At 44.5% G+C, this 19,518-nt stretch overlaps 8 protein-coding genes across 8 annotated transcripts; 3 read left to right on the forward strand and 5 right to left on the reverse strand.

Annotated features, from left to right (window-relative positions):
- Positions 1-77: 77 nt before the first annotated feature.
- Positions 78-1,097, forward strand: TFB4 (LALA0S09e03950g1_1; the record flags this gene model as incomplete). Its single annotated transcript, XM_022770756.1, has 1 exon — positions 78-1,097. The coding sequence occupies one exon, from the start codon at positions 78-80 to the stop codon at positions 1,095-1,097; it is 1,020 nt and encodes a 339-aa protein (XP_022630064.1).
- A 445-nt stretch (positions 1,098-1,542) lies between these two features.
- On the forward strand, positions 1,543-2,613 carry BRR1 (LALA0S09e03972g1_1; the record flags this gene model as incomplete). Its single annotated transcript, XM_022770757.1, has 1 exon — positions 1,543-2,613. The coding sequence occupies one exon, from the start codon at positions 1,543-1,545 to the stop codon at positions 2,611-2,613; it is 1,071 nt and encodes a 356-aa protein (XP_022630065.1).
- A 415-nt stretch (positions 2,614-3,028) lies between these two features.
- PXP2 (LALA0S09e03994g1_1) lies at positions 3,029-3,850 on the forward strand (the record flags this gene model as incomplete). The annotated part of the gene is made up of 1 exon (XM_022770758.1): positions 3,029-3,850. The coding sequence occupies one exon, from the start codon at positions 3,029-3,031 to the stop codon at positions 3,848-3,850; it is 822 nt and encodes a 273-aa protein (XP_022630066.1).
- A 294-nt stretch (positions 3,851-4,144) lies between these two features.
- Positions 4,145-6,191, reverse strand: YMR1 (LALA0S09e04016g1_1; the record flags this gene model as incomplete). The annotated part of the gene is made up of 2 exons (XM_022770759.1): positions 4,145-6,085; positions 6,168-6,191. The coding sequence occupies 2 exons, from the start codon at positions 6,189-6,191 to the stop codon at positions 4,145-4,147; spliced, it is 1,965 nt and encodes a 654-aa protein (XP_022630067.1).
- A 659-nt stretch (positions 6,192-6,850) lies between these two features.
- On the reverse strand, positions 6,851-7,204 carry MOH1 (LALA0S09e04038g1_1; the record flags this gene model as incomplete). Its single annotated transcript, XM_022770760.1, has 1 exon — positions 6,851-7,204. The coding sequence occupies one exon, from the start codon at positions 7,202-7,204 to the stop codon at positions 6,851-6,853; it is 354 nt and encodes a 117-aa protein (XP_022630068.1).
- Positions 7,205-7,887: 683 nt separating this feature from the next.
- On the reverse strand, positions 7,888-10,035 carry LALA0_S09e04060g (LALA0S09e04060g1_1; the record flags this gene model as incomplete). The annotated part of the gene is made up of 1 exon (XM_022770761.1): positions 7,888-10,035. The coding sequence occupies one exon, from the start codon at positions 10,033-10,035 to the stop codon at positions 7,888-7,890; it is 2,148 nt and encodes a 715-aa protein (XP_022630069.1).
- A 1,720-nt stretch (positions 10,036-11,755) lies between these two features.
- SEC17 (LALA0S09e04082g1_1) lies at positions 11,756-12,708 on the reverse strand (the record flags this gene model as incomplete). Its single annotated transcript, XM_022770762.1, has 2 exons — positions 11,756-12,604; positions 12,679-12,708. The coding sequence occupies 2 exons, from the start codon at positions 12,706-12,708 to the stop codon at positions 11,756-11,758; spliced, it is 879 nt and encodes a 292-aa protein (XP_022630070.1).
- Positions 12,709-13,131: 423 nt separating this feature from the next.
- LALA0_S09e04104g (LALA0S09e04104g1_1) lies at positions 13,132-15,270 on the reverse strand (the record flags this gene model as incomplete). The annotated part of the gene is made up of 1 exon (XM_022770763.1): positions 13,132-15,270. The coding sequence occupies one exon, from the start codon at positions 15,268-15,270 to the stop codon at positions 13,132-13,134; it is 2,139 nt and encodes a 712-aa protein (XP_022630071.1).
- Between the last annotated feature and the right edge of the window lie 4,248 nt (positions 15,271-19,518).

The following is a 19,518-nucleotide window of genomic DNA, read 5'->3' on the forward strand; positions in this document are numbered from 1 at the left end:
AAGCTCATCAAGCATTGGACTCGAAAGCATCGATCAACTGAACACCCACACAACGATTGGTGTCCAGCCAGCTTGTGATGGATGCTATATCGGATCCGGCTTTCCAAAGTACCAAGTCGCTGAAAACTGCGGCTGAGGAGCTCCCGTCTCTTTTAACAGTGATTGTCGATACAACACCTAAACTTTGGGCGGAACTAGACAAAGAAAGTGGACAGAATAAGAATTTGATACATACATTGCAATCGCTCATTGTGTTTTTGAATGCGCATTTGACATTCAACAGTGCAAACCAGGTGTGTGTGATTGCTGCACATTCTAAGGGTATCAAATATCTATATCCAACGACGACGGTTTCTTCGAAAGAAAACGGCTCAATCAAACAAAATGGCGATCTAAAGATTATCAGCAACAACATGTACCGTCAATTCCGGAACGTTGACGAAACAGTTTTGGAAGAGCTGTACAAGCTCATGTTGGAGGAGAAAAACGCTGAAATTGTGGATCGACCGCAGAAAAGTACGCTTTCTGGAGCCATGTCAGCGGGATTCACGTATATTAATCGAACGATCAAAGAACAAGAAAATACATCTTTGAAAGCGAGACTTGTGGTCTTGACGTGCGGTTCCAGTAGTGAGAAAGATGAAATTTTTCAGTACATTCCTATCATGAACTGTATTTTCACTGCAACCAAGATCAAATGTCCGATTGACGTTGTCAAAATTGGTGGCTCTCAGGAATCAACATTTCTTCAGCAAGCTACCGATGCCACCAATGGTGTATATTTGCATGTGCCGACTACAGAAGGGCTGATACAATACCTGTCGACTGCTATGTTCATTGATCCATCATTAAGGCCCATCATAGTGAAACCAAACCAGGGATCCGTAGACTTCAGGACCTCGTGCTACCTCACGGGCAAAGTAGTCGCCGTGGGATTCGTTTGCAGTGTGTGCTTGTGTGTGCTGTCGGTTGTTCCTCCCGGCAATAAATGCCCGGCATGCGATTCGGAATTTGACGAACATGTCACAGCGAGGCTTAAGCGAAAACCCGTTGTGCCTAACAGCGTGGCAAAGAAGAAGAGAAAACCCGAAAGCTAGGCTTTTGATCAAGATTTTTACCCAACGTTCTTCCCCGAGATTGTAACATGCGAACTTGTGAGACATGTCGCCAGCTAAGCGCTCAGGGCTACCGTTCATTGGTTTTTGGTTAACGGCCATTCAAATCCACTACCCTAATGGTCTGTCACAGACAGCTTCTTCGCACTTGTGCATCTTTCACAAGAGTGAATCACACGCTAGAATATACCTTGAGTTTAGGCCTTCGGGAAGCCGACTCGACGCATACGCACCAGCCTACATAATAACGCAAGATTTCTGCTTCAGAATGTTTGCAGTAATCGTTTTCACGTAGAATCAATAGCTTTCCCATAGCTCGTTTTCATGCCTGATGATACGTAAACTGGAGTGTTAACTCATCTCATCTCATCTCATCGATGTTCAACATCTCAGTAAGAACAAGCATCTCAAAACTAACAGTTCGCCGATGGGTAAGAAAACGAGTGGTAAGAGCTACAGAAATTCAAAACACGATGCACAGGAGTCTCAATCCATAGACCTCATTTTTGGTCAGAGCAGAGCATTCGCTTTAGAGGGCAGTTTGGTGAACCCGGAAGTAAAGAAGTACTTGACATCTGTTAGGGCACAAGCCTTGAGCACGCTAGGTGCTAATCCGAGCATCGCCAGCGTGCAGAGACCTTCGAGGCCAAAGGAAAATCAAGGGCTATACGATGAAGAGCCAGTAGTGAACCAAAAGCTAACCAGTTTCGACAAGAACTGTGAAGCATGGCTATCATGGTTTAAACAGATGAAACAAGAAACAGAAGAAATTGAGAGACAGTCTAGTCAAAACTACACCCCGGAAAGCTTAAACTTGTTGCTCTTTTATTTCAAGAAGTACCTACAAGAAGCGGTGAAAAATGGTAGCATTGATACCAATGAAAAGATCACCAGAGTTTTGGAGTTGTTGCAATCGCATAGCGTTGAGGAAGATGCAGAAAGCGAGGCACTTGAAATTGACGAGGAATGGGCCTCCACTCTGATCGCTCAACTCAACACCAAAAGATTCCACAACATTCAAACTATAGACGATCTCAAACGCCTGATAAGTACTCCAAAACCACTGCCGCAGAACTTCAACTCGTGGCACAACTTCATCACAAGGACTGAGCCCACTCCTGCGCTGTTACAACGAATGAAGAACAACGATTGCGTTCTTCGAGTGGCCAGTTATCTAATTCAATGGGTCGGTGACATACCTAAGAATAAAAACGTTGACAAGATCTCTCAATGGACACTGTTCGTTCTCTTATACTTAGAAAATAACCTGCCAGCTCCAGACGTCAGTATACTGCGAGATCTGGGCAAGAAAGCCCGTCAGTGCAAGCTCAAAACTTTGACGTCCACTGCCACTTTATCATCCTATCACTTGGGTGTCCCTGTTGGGTTTTGCGAACCGAGTGCTAAAATCGAGCCTCTGACGGCTATTGACTTGGCGCTTGCTGTGATTGCACTCGAATATGGTCAAAGGGACCTCATTGACTGGACGGGTATCTGAATCCCGCTACGAAAGCCAAGACAGAGAATAAAGCAACTCGAAGCAGCTGGCAGACTCACAACATAGGGAAAGATGTCTATTATGAGGAGTTTCAATGTGGGTCGCCAGCAACATACTCGACATTAAGATCCTCAACCTTGTACATACAGCTAAGTATTCTACGACATTACATTGAACAGGCCGAAAGTTACACGCAACACAGGCGTCACTCCATTGGGTGAAAAAGATCTCCCAGAGTAGTATATATCATCAACTAGACTGACTTGTATTTCATTGCAAATGTTTTCCAAAAATGTGCGTGCTGTCAAGTGAACTTGGTAGCATCACCAAAACTCATCACCACAGCCTTTCTGCTCGAAAAATCCTTGCCCACAACGAAAAAGCTGTTTCTAAGGTCCCAAGCAGCTGAATTGAAATGGCTGGCAACATACTTAACTCCCAAAGGTTGGTACAATTGGCAGGATTCCATCCACAGCTTCAGAAAGTGTGGTATTTGATCGCAGCCACTACACTCAGTGCTTGTAATGAACCACAGGAAGTTCCCAAGCTCTATCATTTTGCCATGCTCAACGATTCACAGCTCGATGTTGAGGGTCCAAAGAATGCTGTGAGAACTCTAGAGCTTCTACAGAGCAATCCAGTCAAACTGGATCAGGAAATCAACGAGATGTACAACGATCCTCAGAAGTCTCAAACAATCATTACTCAGAAGTTGAGAGAAGCTCTTTTGAAAAGCAGTGCGCTCACTGGCATTCCTAAATCGATCAACTCACTCCAAGCGTTGAAGATGGTCACACCTAAGAAACTCAAGCCTATAACGGAGGACATTGATGCACATAGTAACAACTTATTCGAGGGTTCTGCGCGGCCCGTTGATGTTGCACCAGGAAAAGTGGTGGAAAACGGTATTCACCATTGGAACAGGATCTACAGTAAAGTGACCAACAAAGTAATCAACAATTTGAACACGTCGTATCCAGATCTTTGGCAGTTTGTGCTTTGTAATGTCTACGGCCCACTTTTGTCGTTTGATGATATCCTTGACGCTCAAGAAACCAGTTTGGTGATTATCGCAGCTCTGGTTCCGCAAGATTTGAATGCACAACTGTGGGGGCACTTGAAAGGTGCTTTGAATGTGGGTTGTGACCGAGAGACGATTAATGCCGCCAGAAACATGAGCATCCTAATCTCAAAGTGGTGCGGCATACGATGGAAATCGGACGTCGTTAGGCTATGAATATTGCATGAGGGGAATGCCAGCTTCTATGTTAGATACTTTCACAAGAATGTAGCAAGGTCACCGTTTTAGTTGCAACAAAGTGCACTGCAAGTTATCACCGTTTATGACAATCAGCGATGTACTTCGATGACGAAGAACGTCCTGTGAATCACAAGTATGATAACTCAAACTTTTACTTGTTCAAGGTCTTCCTACGTTTAACGAAGATGCCAATGTGGGACATTTATCATTGAAATGCTATATGCTCTCTTGCGAAAGTCCTACTAGTGTATTCTTGAGCTTGTTCTTAGCTCATCTTCTACCAAAAATGTCTAAATTGAGCGACGGGAATTTCAGTCCGGATTTTTTCTGCTCCTCCGCCGAACAAGATCGACTTGATGTTGTTGTGGTCGTGTTCATCTCTTCGTTTCTCTTACCGAAAAGCTGCCACCACCATGAAATGTCCTTTAAATCTGGTAAAATCCAGTCGTCGTCGTCATCGAGGGGTACGGCGTTGTACTCATTATTGGTGAACTCCGCCGTTCTCGATCTGAAATAATCCCACACGCTTCTCGTTTTATGCTGGGCTTCATGACCGGCCCTCTCATACTCTGAGTCAAATAAGAAAGTGCCATATTGGCAGGAATATAAGTGGTATACCAGACGTCTCAAAAAACGCTCGTTGAATTCAAACTTCGATGGATTTTGTCTGTGCAACTGGTACACGCAGTCCAGGAACTGCTGGAATACGGGAGAAGTGAACTTGGATGATTTCTTGACTGTCAGTCTTCTGGATACTCTATTAACAATTTCTGTCGAATGCGACTGGGGAGCGGTATTCAAATCAAGAAGCTCTCCACTTGGTGCTTCCGACTTACCATTCAAATTGTTTGTGTTGTTCGAGAAGCCAAAAATGGACGAGTTGAGATCCATTCCTTGCGTCATATTCGAAGCAGCACCAGAAAGACTCATTCTCGTTGAGTTGTCATGGAAAGAACTTTCTGAGCTTAAGTGACCGCTCCGCTGGGAGAAGCGGTGACCAAACGAGAGCCAATCCTTTTCAATCAAAATCATAAACCCCTCTATTGTTCGGAAATATGGATCGAGACAAATTTGAACCAAAGAACAGACCTGTGTGGTTCGATCCCATCCGTCTGAGCAGTGAATCATAATGTTGGATTCATTGAAAAGCATGGACTTGGCGAGTGTGTCCGTCGATGAAAGAAGCATCTTTACGTATTTCAGCCACTGCCCAGATTTACCCTCGTTGAGCGCATGGGTATCAATAGGTAAATTTAGATCGTTGTCGACCAAAAAATGATCAACAACGTTATTCAGTACATCTCTCATGACGTGAATATTGTCTATGCCTAGAAACATGCGGCTTGCCGTCCCTCCAAAACTGTAATTGTCCATATTTTCTGTGCCACCTCCGAGCGCTGTTTGTGCCATAGCATTTGTGGTTGGCCTAGCATCCACGATAATGTTTTTGACTGCCCTTGACCTTTGACGATTACTTGTCGAGGAGCAGTTGAAAATCTCCGATATGAGTTTTTCATCTTGAATGGAGCGCTGCTGAATAATACCAGGCAAAGGTTGCGCACATCGTGTAATGGATGTGCAAGTTTTTCGATGGAAATATGTGAGTGCAGGAATACGATTTTGGGACCTGAATTTCATGGAATGGGTTAGCAAGGTGTCTGAAATCGTGCTTGGTACCACCAGCAATTTCGGATAAGTTTTGCAGAAATTATAGTCCTGATTGACGGTTGAAATTCGCCAACGACAGTCCTTGTCGTTAAGGTCGAGTCCCTGTCTCTGGAATTCCTTCAGCGGCTCATATATGTTCCAGCTATTGAATTGTTGCTCAGCTCTGTTGGAAGTATAGATAAATGCGTACAGTTGAGTGACTTCGTGCAAAACCGTGAGATTGAGCAGCGAGTCATAAACGTCCTGCGCCAAATGCTCGTCCTCAAAATCCAATGAAAATACCGTGTAATCTTTGCCCACAATCTTGATGTTCCAAAACTGCCACATGTCCTTTTCCTCATACAGAGGGTCTTTGCAGTCAGAATGGTTCTTATATTTGGAAATTAGGGTGCTTCCTCTGTTCTTGTACACTGCACCAATTGTGGGGTATGCAAACCAAAATTCCCGCGTCAGAGACCCAGACGTAAATATCAAATGGTGCGTTGTCAAATGTAGCGTTCCATTAGCTGAAACGCCCTTCTTGTGTATTACAACATCATCAACCTGCAAGAAACACACACAGAATGCTTTCACTTAGTATTCGATCCACAATTGTGTCGAAGAATCCAGGACAAAAAGAACGTACCTTGGCGATCTTTATATATTCCATCGAGGAAGCCCCTAGCTAGCTTCTGAACGGGTGTTAAAGGGGTCTATGGCGTGTCTAGATGTTCGTTTCACCGAAGGATTCAACTATCTGGTATCGTATTGACCTACAAGGCCATTAAATTGGCATCACCGTTTGATCATCTTACAATTTTACTGACATCGATATCATCAGCGACAGCGACAGAACGAGAGGCGAAGAACTGGTACGAAAATTGGGAATCGACGTAGAAGTAAACAGCGTCGGTTTGATGTAGCTGCTGATTGAAATCTCTATGTATCTATACATTGAGTTTGAAGACATATCCTTTGCCTCATAATATTCCGAGTTTGAGAACAGGTCTGCCCTGCGACCGGGGAAAGGGAAAGGAAATTGAACTTAGTAACGCCTTGGAATCTTGGAAGCACTCGTGTGGGTAGCTTCTGTGGGTATAGAGGAACTGAATGTGTAACACCAACAAATAAAAGGGAAATGGGAAATGGGAATGGAAAACCGGATATAAAAAGTGTGAACGTCTCCTCGAGTAGGACTCCAATCATCAGAGAATATCCGGAACATTTCAGCAACCGGATTGGAATTTTTTGGGTTTTTGAGTGTTTTGGCATCATGGGAGGGGGAGAAAAAAAAAGGCCGGCTTTTTAATGAGCCCCCTCAGCGTTCACTCACGACACTTTGCATATCGTCTGCAGCTCTAATATGAACTTCCCCTCCTTATATCGTTGGTCTTTCCGTTCGCTTTCGACATATTTCCAACCCACCAGACTCTTGCACATATGGCATTTTATGTCGCAGACGACGTAACAACCGGTAAGCATGCATCGAGTTTCACGACTGCCCTCCACCACGTTCACTACCCGGTTCATAAGGTACGCGTCTCCGGTAGTGCCACGGTAGTCCTTGGACATCACTTGTGCAGATGAGCTCAGATGGGTCCTACAATTGCAGCACCCATAAGTCACAAATTTCGTGTGTCTCGTCTTGGGATGGTCGATGTACGACGTGTAGCGCAATCCCATGGCTTTCAGATCAAAGTTCCAAATTTCTTTCCGGAACTTGCGAGCTTATTGTCGGAATCAAACTTATGAATGTAAAACACCACGGAAAAAGCTCGCAACTTCCCTGGACTTTCTGCCTACTACTAAAAAAACGCTTCTATATTCACTAAACTCAAGATACACAACCAAGCACTCAAAGCTCCCCGCTTCGGGCCACAATGTTCTTGGTCTACTTATATATACTTGGTGCTAAGGGGATGAGATGAGAAACCCTTAGCAGTTCTTAACCTATTTATTCTGTCGCTCAAGTGCCGTGATACGGTCTGTCACCAGGTATTTCAGGTTGATGCTCTGACAACACGGTTCGAAGTAGCGGTTTGATACCCGATTATTCACGGCAGATTATGAAGATTTCCAGACGGATCTTCAGCAGCTTGAACGACTGTCTTACACTTTGCTTTTTCCCAACTTGTTATTTTACTGACACTGTAATGACAACCTAGTGTAAAAATGATATTCCGGAAACAACTAGAGAGGGTATGGCCAACTCTTATGACGACGGTGGTAGAGACGAACGGGCCAGTGGCCTGAATGTAGATATATGCTCTGCTGATGGTACTGGCTTGTCTATCAAATGTTTGAAATGTATCTAAAATAATTTAGGTTAGTATACATAATATATATTAGAGAAATGACATGCCGCTTTACCAGGTCTGTAATTCCTCGAATAAGTCGATTCTACTCTTCTTGTAGGAGCCAACTTTGTCTGCAATAGCGGCACGGACTTCGTCACACATGTTACCGTGGCCACACGTAATAACTGCAACGTTTTTGTCGTCACATTCGTCGATGTCCTGATTAACGATCTCCGCCATGTTTGGTCTGCCTTCTCTGAACTCGATGTGAGGCAGCATCTTGTGCACAGTTTCCAAGTAGTCGTGACTGACAACAACCTCATGTCCTTCGGAGCCCTTTTCGGATGAAGACGAAGGAGAGCTGGTGTCAAAGTGAGCCGTCAGCTTCTCGCCAAGCTTTCCTTCGTGTGCCTTCGTAACGTAGATTACCGTCTGTACGTTAGCGTATCTCTGAAGCAATTGCAACTCCTCCAAAAACCAATCCATCGAGTGCCAGTGTCTAATCACCCAGTATAATTTCACGAATTTGGTAGTTTCATCAATTGTAGTCTTACCCAGATCCTTGGCATACGCGAATGGTCCTGGGATACCGTTACCACCACTGTACAGTAGCACTTGGTCGTAGGCTTCAGCAGGCTTGTAGTCGCCGTACGGTCCCTCGACAGCGACCTTGACTTCGCCCGTATAGTTTGGTTTGCTCAAAAGTTGCTTATACAAAGTCTCAGTGACACCTTTCTTGATCTTGATGTAAAAACGCAGCTCATTGTTATCGGTCTTGACCACAGTGAACGGATGCGATTGCCAGAACACAGAAGTTTTTAGAATGTGCAAGTATCCAAATGCACCGGGGAAGAATGGCCACCAAGACCCTTTGTCAACGGTGATCTGTAAAGTCTCGTCTGACACAATGCACACCTGGGCAGTCTTGACACCAAATGAAAAGAGACGAACCAATCTGATAAAACGATCGAAACACCATACGGCGGCAGTCGCAAACGCGTATTGACCGTAGCCAAGATCGTCGACGTGTCTCCAAGCACCAACTAAAAATGCAAGCGCCATGAGGATGTGGACGTAAAGGAAAAGCTCGTAGTTCTTGGCTCGTAACCAGCTGAAAGACTGCACGACGATGATACCACCGGCAACGCCAGCAACTGATCCGTATATCCACCACTCCGTCTTAGATCTGATTGCGTAGAATCCAGTTCTGAGGCAGGTGGTGATCATCATAGAGATGATGTGAGTCAATACACTAAGGTAAAACATACGACCGACCCATTTGTGATAAATGACAAATGTAGACTGTTTCCATCCGGTCAAAAGTAGAAGAATTTGATTTCTACCCGCAAACAAATAGGTAATGATCATTAAAAAGTTGCAGATGAGAGCACTTCTGTCACCAATATAAACACTCATTTCCACGGTCTTTGAGATAAAGAGAGGGTTGTTCTCAATATGCTCGTATTTGACAGCTTGGAAAATAACACATAGAGCAAGGAACACGAAAATGATGAACGATTCTAACCGCGTTGGCACAACTCCGCCCAGGGGATCTTTATTCGTGTGATTCATGCCGAAAAGAGCCGGAATCGATAAAAACTTCCGGTACCAACGAACGATTGCCAACTGAGATGTTTTCTTGTTTGCGGAGATCATGAAAGTAGGAGCGATTTTGTGTGCCAGATTGGACAGCATGCCACAAAACATGATGATGCCCCAGTAACCAAGTAGAGCTGCGCCCCAGTGTAGCGCCCTTTTGAAGTTATCATATCTGGCACTGTACGAGCGATGCCACAATTTGTACTGAGTAGGGTTGACGTAAATGGGGACGTTTATGGGGTTGGTTTTGTTGAAGTTCTTGATTTGAGAGATATTAACCATGTGTTGCGATGCGTTCTGATAGACTTGTTCCATATGCTCGACGGTTGTGTTGGGACATCTGAACTGGAAGAATTCGTGCAGAGAGTGACGGTCTTGCTTGGAGTGCAGGTGGTCGTAAGCGCAGTAAAGGAAAGATCCCAGCGCGTTGTCGTTGATGCAATAGCAATCATAACTTTTGGCAGAGTCCGATTTACAGAACTTTGCTTGATTCCCTAGCGTACTTTTGCAGGAAAAGCCCACATAATCGACATGATCGTATTGAAAGCCTTTCTTCACACCCGCAGCAGCGCTTACAAGCACGATCTGGAAAAATCCCAAAACGAACTGTGCCTTCATGTGTGGTGTGGGATCAAAGAGGGTAGAGAGCTGCTCACTGTAGCCTGGCTTTGAATCTGGAAAAGCTCATATCCACTGTAATCTTCGTTCTCCTCCACAATCACTCGCTTTTATAGTTCTGGAAACGCACATCGCTTTCGACAATCGAGGCTCAAGAAACTGTGAAAAGAGAGTACAAACTTTTCGGGGGTGCCAAAGCTTTCCGCGCTGGTCTAGACATTGACTAAGTTTTTTTCCCGTCCATCTTCCTGCCAAAGGTGGGGCCAGCGTCGTCTGTCTGGATGCCAGATTTTTTTCACAACCGCTATTCTTGACCGATACCTTTCCTGTTAATTTGCAGTACGCGTAGCGGTGAGGTGAACTGCACCCTAATTCAGAGTAGCAATACTGGGGCTATCTCCAGATACCACCAGGATCAACAGAACTGTGTAAGTAAAGGCAGGAATCGTCTCGGCTCTTAGTGAAGACTTCCCGCATTCTTCAGGGTTCGAACCCAGGGTGCAGTTCATGTCAACTTTTTTTTCAATCTTTCACTGACGTCTCAGAAAAACCTGTAGCTAGGATCTGTCAAAGTGTAGATGGGTTAGGTTGGGTCAAATGATAGTACACCCTGATCGTAGGCGTTGCTGGTAGCAGTAAATGCTCAAGACGGCAGTTTAACAGTCTTCAAGTAAAGAGCATGTTAAGTTGCACCCAGAATTCAGGGACGTCGTATCTCGAGAAAAGAAGTCAGCCCTTCGTGTTCAAGGTGGAAAAGCTCTCAAAAAAGTCTCTATATGGTGATGCGTGCAGAAGGATTTCAAAGAGGTGTGCTTGTTTGGATTCAATCTCAAGGGTTGAGGGCGTCTTATTCGATCAAGACCCGTGAGGTTCTTGATAATCAAACAGCGGTTCGTAAAAGTCATCACCAGCGGATAGAGAAGTGTGGGAATAGTAACCTGATGACAAGAAAATCGAGATTTTTGATGAAATTCGTTGAAGTTTGTGCATTCACCTCGTAATTAAATCATGTAAGATACTCAAAACATCCATCCTTTTCGAAAATGCCGCACCAAATGCCTCGTTTTCACGACAGGGGTCTCCAGCGTTCATGAGAGTGTGCAACAAAACGCATATGTCAGATGATACCGTTACCGCTGTCGTTTGGCGGTTGTGGTGATAGCAGTGACAGCAGTGGTAGTAAGCGATGGTAATATCAGTGGTAGTAGTTTTCATTGTAGTTTCAGCACCAGTAGATATTTTAAATCGTATTGAACCTACTCCCTCTGTAAATCAACAAATCTCCACTAAGTCCCCCACCATGGCACTCAATTCTTAAGGACCTGGTCCAGGGCGTTCAGTAAAGTGGTAAAGTAGCGAAATGAAGCACATAGACGCAGACTCTCAAGGCTGTGTGTTGACCTTTGATGTTTTAATGTTGTTGTATCAATTAAATGATTTCGGTCAGTTTAGTCTATGATGATCTCTCTCGACCCTGAAGTACATCTGGACAATGTTTGTGAGAATGCAAGTCATAAAATGGCCATGTGTGTAGAGTGGAAGTCTGCAGACGAGTGTAAAATAAAAAAACGTTATATCTGGATTGTTTGGTCTTTTGTTAACAATTTTTCCTGCTGACACGCAACCATCACCACATTCCTTATACTCTTGACTTAACCTGGGGAAAAGAACAATTTCGATGCTACATAGGTACTCACTCATAAGCTCCACACACCCCTCTTCACAACAGATCGTCATCTGCAGATGCTATCGAGTCCTTAATCTTCAACAGTATGGTGGTCTTCCATTTGTCGAGTTTGGCAAAACGATCGAATTCGTACACTTTTGCACTCAGCTTCTCAGAGTCTCCTTCGGAACACGCCTCCAGTAGCGCGGCAATCAATTCATGCTCGCGAGAACCGGTAAAATTTGAATCTTCTTGCTGAGCCTCTGTCACCGTCCTTTGCGCTGCAACCTGGTCGTCGGCTGCCAAATAGCAAAGCGCCGTTTTGAGGAAATAGTCTTTCAAAGACCACTGGCTCAGCCTGTTTCCCACAGAATTAGCGATAACTTTGCGATAAATGTCGCACGCTTCGATATAGCGACCATCAAGAGCCTGCAGATCTGCGCATTTCAAGTACGCTTTATTTGCGAGCGCCAAAGCCTGGTCCTGAGCGTACCAATCGGCAGCCGCCTCATACGCCTCCACTGCCTTGGCATAGTCGTGCAGTTCGTTTTCCAAAAGTTCTGCAAGTTCAGCTTTGAAATTGGCACCTCTTCTAAACTGGCCCCGCCGTGTGAATATGTCTATGGCCTTGTTGAGGGCCTCGCAAGCCTTTTCGGGGAGGGACCCGGCTTTGAAGGCCTTGAAAGCTTCCACAAACGTGTTTCCGGCCTCGTCTTCACTCTGTGCCCGGATCTGACATGCAGCTGCTTGCAAGAACAAATCGCCCGCTTTTTCCAGTTCTTTGCGCAGTCTGTATAAATTAGCAGCTTCCACATACAAGTCTGCGGCTTCCTCGTACTTGTAAGTGTCAGAAGCACCAAAAATCTTCATGAAACCTGACGAAGGCTGGGCCTTTTTTTGAGCCTGTTGGTAAAATGGTGACTTGTTAGTTTTTACGCGCGAGAGGGGTGGCTTTTGCAAACATTTTTGACACATACCTTTTGTACTAGAGCTTCCGGATCAGACATGGTGTGTTAGAACTAGCGGTAACACACGTTACGAGTAGATTGTGTGGTAGTTGCCTCCCTTAAAGGCTTGCGTATCGGTGAGTAAGGCCAACTTATATTCGAATATATATGTATGATTCTAATATGAAAATAACGAGTACATAGTACTCACGAGGCCCGTGACCTCAGGCTGCGACAGAATGGTAAGAAATGATCGGGCTCGAAAACCGTTGTGGACTTTGGAAGCGGACAACCCAGGAGTCAACGAACAGGACGATTCGTTGAGATTGTCCTGGAAGAGAGCACTTATGACCATGTTTCGCCATTAAGAGTCTATAATTGGTATTAATATTGGATATTTTGGTATACGAAATTACAATTTATGTAGTATATATATGTGAGCATTGGGCCACCAGTTTGTCACGGCTCAGTCCTGGGAATCATTTACCAGGTCTGCAATTCCTCGAATATGTCAATTCTGCTTTTCTTATGGGAGCCAACTTTGTCTGCAATAGCGGCACGCACTTCGTCACACATGTTACCGTGGCCACACGTAATAACTGCAACGTTTTTGTCGTCACATTCGTCGATGTCCTGATTAACGATCTCCGCCATGTTTGGTCTGCCTTCTCTGAACTCGATGTGAGGCAGCATCTTGTGCACAGTTTCCAAGTAGTCGTGACTGACAACAACCTCATGTCCTTCGGAGCCCTTTTCGGATGAAGACGAAGGAGAGCTGGTGTCAAAGTGAGCCGTCAGCTTCTCGCCAAGCTTTCCTTCGTGTGCCTTCGTAACGTAGATTACCGTCTGTACGTTAGCGTATCTCTGAAGCAATTGCAACTCCTCCAAAAACCAATCCATCGAGTGCCAGTGTCTGATTACCCAGTATAGTTTCACGAATTTGGTAGTTTCATCAATTGTCGTCTTACCCAATTCCTTGGCATACGCAAATGGTCCTGGAATACCGTTACCACCACTGTACATTAGCACCTGGTCGTAAGCTTCAGCAGGCTTGTAGTCGCCGTATGGTCCTTCAACAGCGACCTTGACTTCGCCCGTATAGTTTGGTTCGCTCAAAAGCTGCTTATACAAAGTCTCGGTGACACCTTTCTTAATCTTGATGTAAAAACGCAACTCATTGTTATCGGTCTTGACCACAGTGAACGGATGCGATTGCCAGAACACAGAAGTTTTTAGAATGTGCAAGTATCCAAACGCACCGGGGAAGAATGGCCACCAAGACCCTCTGTCCACTGTGATCTGTAAAGTCTCGTCTGAGACAATGCATACCTTGGCAGTCTTGACCCCAAATGAAAAGATACGAACCAATCTGATAAAGCGATCAAAACACCAAATGGCGGCAGTCGCATAGGCCCAGGGACCGTAGCCAAAGTAATCAATATGTCTCCAAGCGCCAAGCAAGAATGCAATCGCCATGAGTATGTGGACGTACAGGAAAATTTCATAATTTTTGACTCGTAACCAACTCATGGCTTGCAAGAACATGATACCACCGGCAACAACGGCGACGGCTCCGTATATCCACCACTCTTCGACACTATCCTCCTTGTAGTAGCCTGCAACCACGAATGTGATCAACATGCTTAGCGTGTGATTCAATACAGTGAGAACGAGCATGCGGCCAACCCACTTATGGTACGTGACAAAGGTAGATTGCTTCCACCCAGTGAGCCATAGGAACAGCTGGTTTCTTCCCGCGAATAGATAAGTTATGGTCATCAAAAAGTTCGAGATGAAAGCGCTTCGGTCACCCACTAGACGTGTCAGTTCGACTGTCTTGTTTTCGAAAAAGGTGTTATTCTCAACATGCTCGTAACCTGCAGCTTGGAAGATGACGCATAATGCGCAAAATCCGCAGATGATCAATGAGTCCAAACGCGTTGGTAGAGCACCACCCATGATTATTCTGTCGGCGTGACTAGGTCCAAACAAAGCTGGAATTGAGACAAACTTTCTGTACGTCCGAACAATCCACGTCCGAGAAGCCATTTTATTTGCCGAGATGACCAGAGTGGGGGCAAACTTATGCGCCATAGAAGAGACCATACCACAGAACATGATAATTCCCCAATACCCAACCAGAGCGGCGCCCCAATGAAGGCCCTTCTTGTAGTTCGAGTAGAATGCCCTGTAAGTAGCGAAATTCGCATCGAAAAGTGGAATATTGTAATAGACCGGAAAGTCAATTGCTTTGGTGCGGTTGAAATCAGCAAGCGTGGAAGTATTCACCATGTATCGCGAAGCATTTTGGTAAACAGCTTCCAAGTGCGAATCCGTAGCATTGGGGCACTGTTCCAGAAAGAACTCTCGGATTAGCCTGCGGTCTTTCTCTGATTTCAGGTTGTCATAAGCACAATACATGAAGGAGCCTATCGCACTGTCATTGTCACAATAGCAGAGGTAGTCGTAACTAGAATCCGTCGCACAATAGACAGCTGTAGAGTATAGAGCAGCTTTACAGGCAAACCCCGTGTAGTCCACATTTGTGAAAGAAAAGTCATCACCAGCGGCAGTGACTGCAATTAGAGTGCACACTAGCTGAAACCAAAATAAGAGCCTCATGTCTAAGGGATAAATTTGGAACAGTGATGATTTTTGAGAGATCCAAATAAAAAAGAGGCTAACAACTGGGATAAAGCCGTAGTCTGTCTAGTATCCGAAAAATGGTCACAAGAATGTCATGAATTTATACAGTTCGAGCTGTTCTCCCATGGGGCGGATAAAAAACCCGCTAAGCGGTCTGCGAAAATTGTCTTGAATTAAGACACCTCGAACTAACCAAATGCCAAGTTTACCAAACAATCGTGCCTAGACTTCGCCTAGAAAGTACCCCACAGGCCCCAAGGTGCCAGAAAACTGAACACAACCGGATTCAGGTTGAGGCTATTTTCCTGATGGTAAGATTTCATCCTGGGCTTTCACACACAGGTTCGCGCCGAGAACACGACAGAAAAATCGAGGCAATATTTACGCCTACGACTTAATGTCCTAGAAGCCCCAATGATAGCGCTACGGTCCTAGAACCGATATCCTTCAGGGTTCAAATTCAGGGTGCAGTTGTGATATTTATTTTTTCAACGACCGACGTCTAAGAAAGAAATGCGTAAAAATCAACGGGTAGCTGAAATACTTAGTCTCACAGAAGATTACTGACTCGATGTACCTGGAGAGACTTGACCCGGCGTCGATGTGCACCTAATTTGTGAATTTCAAGACAAAAGGACTAGCTTTGGCAAATTGCACCCCATTGAAAAAATCAGGCGGGGAGTTAGTGACTGGTGTAAGTCCATGTACCATGAGGATGAGCAGAAGAGCTGTTTCTTGGCCACGCAATTACGGCAGGTGCCTATTCGTAGTAGAATAACTCCTGGAACTTAAGATCAGAATTGGACGAGCAGATGACTTTGAAGTAGAATGAACGTAGAGGTCAGGGAAGAGAGAAGTTTAGCCTTTTGAATGCTTGAACTTTGTTGTTGTAGCAAAGACCCCGGCATAAATCGCTTTCGAAGCGCTCTTGGAGATTTGCAAGTACATAGCAGATCCTTGAGCCGTGGATCGGGAATTGATGGGAAATGTGTAGACGATGAGGCAGCCGTTTTTGGATTGAAGCGTTATTGTGCGGAATACCTATCTTGGAATCGTCCGAAACACCAAATAAAACGTTTAGAATACTCGGCTTGAATAGTTGAACAGACTTGTCTCTAAAATATTGCGGCGGCCCATCCAATCTCACGTCCACCATACTCTAGAAGTTCGTGATAATGTCATCACAACGCAGTTTGGAAAAAAAGATCGGTTCAAAGTGCATTTTCCAGAAGCACAGCAGCGGCCAACTCTCAAACAACTAACATTGCTGGTCCACCACTAGCGATCCAACAAATCGATATGGACAGTGTGAGCATGAAGAGTCATGACCATCAGTGGTATGCTCTCTCTGGTGAAGCAGTTGAGAGTACTAGGGCTCCGCTGTTGTAGTAGTAGTCCGTTGATTAAACCACGAGTACCAAACACGAGTACGAGCACGAAAGAAGGGGAGGAAACGCTATGTCGCGGACTGTTCACCGCAGAACAATGACTTCAGCATTGCGAATCGATATCTTCAAGCTGAAAAAGAATATAGATATTCGCGTTGCAGGTATTTTCCTTCCTGATCAAAACGCCGGAAAAGATCATGGTTCTAGCTTATTTGGATATTTTAGCTGGTGACTGGTTAACAAAAAGTTTCAGGTGGAGTCACGAGGCTGAAAGTCCTAACTTTGAGCTATCCGGACCGTTAGAATTGCGCCCTTTGATCAGAAATCCATTGGACTGGACGCTTACTAGGAGGATATTTACCGATTGCCAAAGGAAATTGAAAATTAACGGGCTAAATCATTTATATTCACCGCTGTCTCAAGGAACCCCACAATTCTACAATACGATCACTTCTATTTGACGGTGCGTCGTGTCTAATACTCATACCCAGGGCTACTTGTATTGCTTGGCCCAGTGTTCAGAGCATGAATACCAAAGTCAAATGAGATTATATACTGTTAGTATTTAAATTGGTACATTGAAGCTTCATAACAGGTCCAACAAGACCATCCATACACGAAGAGATGAGAACGACGGATAAACTGTGGCACAAATAGAAACATCTCCAAAGCTTCAATTATTCGTTTTTGAATCTGCGGCTAAGTAATGTCACATCTATCACATGCTCTTCTTACGTCTAGCGCCATGTTCATTACGTTGTGCTTCCAATCACGTGATCAGATGTCGCGAAATTACGGCTTCCTTAACGACGATTACATCAAATAGCACTGTGTGACACATTGACAGTATTTCCTCTACGCCAAATCCAACAATAGTCGCTTAAAAGTCTAATGTTATAATTCTGTTGAATTTGCACTGATCTGCAGACATTTATCGAAGGGCGTAATGTATTCAACATACAAGACCACTCTTTGCAGAGTTGTCGACTATATCACCAAGAGTACAGACTCACTTTAATGCATGAGGCGTACCAAGGGCACTTCGAACATTCCCTCTGAATCCCACAACTAATACAAACAAATTTTTTATCAGGACAGTTTTCTCGGAGTTCTTGTTGGAACCTCTGTCTGTTTAGCGTCAGATCATGAAAAAATGATCACATACACGTGATGCGACGACAGCGACAGCATTCGCAGGACATTGAAAGAATTTAGAGCCACTACCTCCTCTAACAGGAACGACATCGATTGCCCCTAGTGACACCACTTGCAACTGATTACATAGCTCTTAAATCAACCCATTGACGTCATTTGCACTCGTGATACTTCAAAATTCTACATCCGTTAACGACACTCCAGAAACAGAGTCTCAGCACAAGTACGAACAGCGCTTCTTCTGGACAATTAAATACCCTAGAAAATGAACATTATTTACGTCGTAGATCGAAATTGAACTTCATGCGTAAGTATTTCTTAGAGAGAAGAGAACGTTTCGAATTTTTCACGGTTCCTGAGCAACTCGACCAATGCCGACTCTTGTAACTGCTGTCATCAGTAATCTTTGAACCCACTTCTCTCTCTTTCTCTATCTCTTTATAGCTGTCCCTTTCTTGGTATCTTGGCATTTAAGAAATGCCAAGAAATTAATACTTTGGCTCTTACCGAAATGTAGTGTCGGTACACAAACGCTAGTCTACCGACAAGCACCCGATTCGAGAGAACTTCGGGTCGTGCTCAACTGTTTTATGACCCTTGCCTCCACTTGCCCTTGCACTGACGCAAGTGATTTTCAGCATATTCAGCATTTCCGCGGCTCAACAGTCCCTCCTATGACCATAACTACCGTCCGAAACCGTACTTTCATTAAAAATCTGTCTTCTCAACCTCTCACTACCCACCTCCCATCCGCATCGACACATTTGAACCAGTATATGACAGCAACGGTCATCTTTAGCCTCCCAAATGTCGTGTACAACACGTATCGTGTTCAGCTCCCTCTTTTAAAGAACAAATGATTCCATGAAAATGAATTCCAAGAATGCCGTTCTTCTGTTTGATAAACAATCATCAGCGAGCTTCTTCTTCAAAGAGCGAATCGTCGTTTCTGCTTCTTTTCACTACCAATATGGCTAGTTTAATAATAGGCACACGTTGTGAAAGTTACAAGTGTAAGACGGAACTGTTTGTTGCAACTCGAGCTTTTTTCGCCTCTGAAATCATCCAATCATTGTCACACACTCAACTGCAACGGCTGCATTGTAACAGGTCTGCAACTCACCACAATCGGCTTTTTTTTTTTGAGCTCTTACAGTTCAGATAACTCGAGTTTTTTGAGCTCTTACATGCCAGATAACGCTCGAGTCTCTTTAGCTGCATCTTTTTTACGTTCCCATTAGTCTACAACAGAATTGATCATCTCAAGAGACCCGATTGTTGCTACACTTTGTGGCGTGCTAAAGTCCTTCCATTCAACATCCACTATTCTACGGAAAGAGACATACCACACGTCCAATCTTGCGTTTGGGTTATTGTCGTCAAGCATCCAAATCGTCCAAGTGCACCTCATTCCTACTTTATCTGGCGATTTCAATATTCGAGCTCTTCAATATCTTTGTCTTCATATCCACTTTACCCATTATGTTGGTCATCGTCCGATCCTGGGAAAATCGAGTCAAACCCTGAGCAACACTTTTTGTCGTCATAAACTGTGTCCTGCTTCCCACAGACTTATCGCCGGTTCGTTTAGTGCATCCGAAGCAGTCTCTTGTATCGTGAGATGACCACCGAGCTATCCAATTTCGAGATAAGATGAGCCGTGTCGCTGAACGGTTCGATA

This window comes from Lachancea lanzarotensis, scaffold LALA0S09 (assembly GCF_000938715.1).
Source record: "Lachancea lanzarotensis genome assembly LALA0, scaffold LALA0S09, whole genome shotgun sequence".
NCBI lineage: Eukaryota > Fungi > Ascomycota > Saccharomycetes > Saccharomycetales > Saccharomycetaceae > Lachancea > Lachancea lanzarotensis.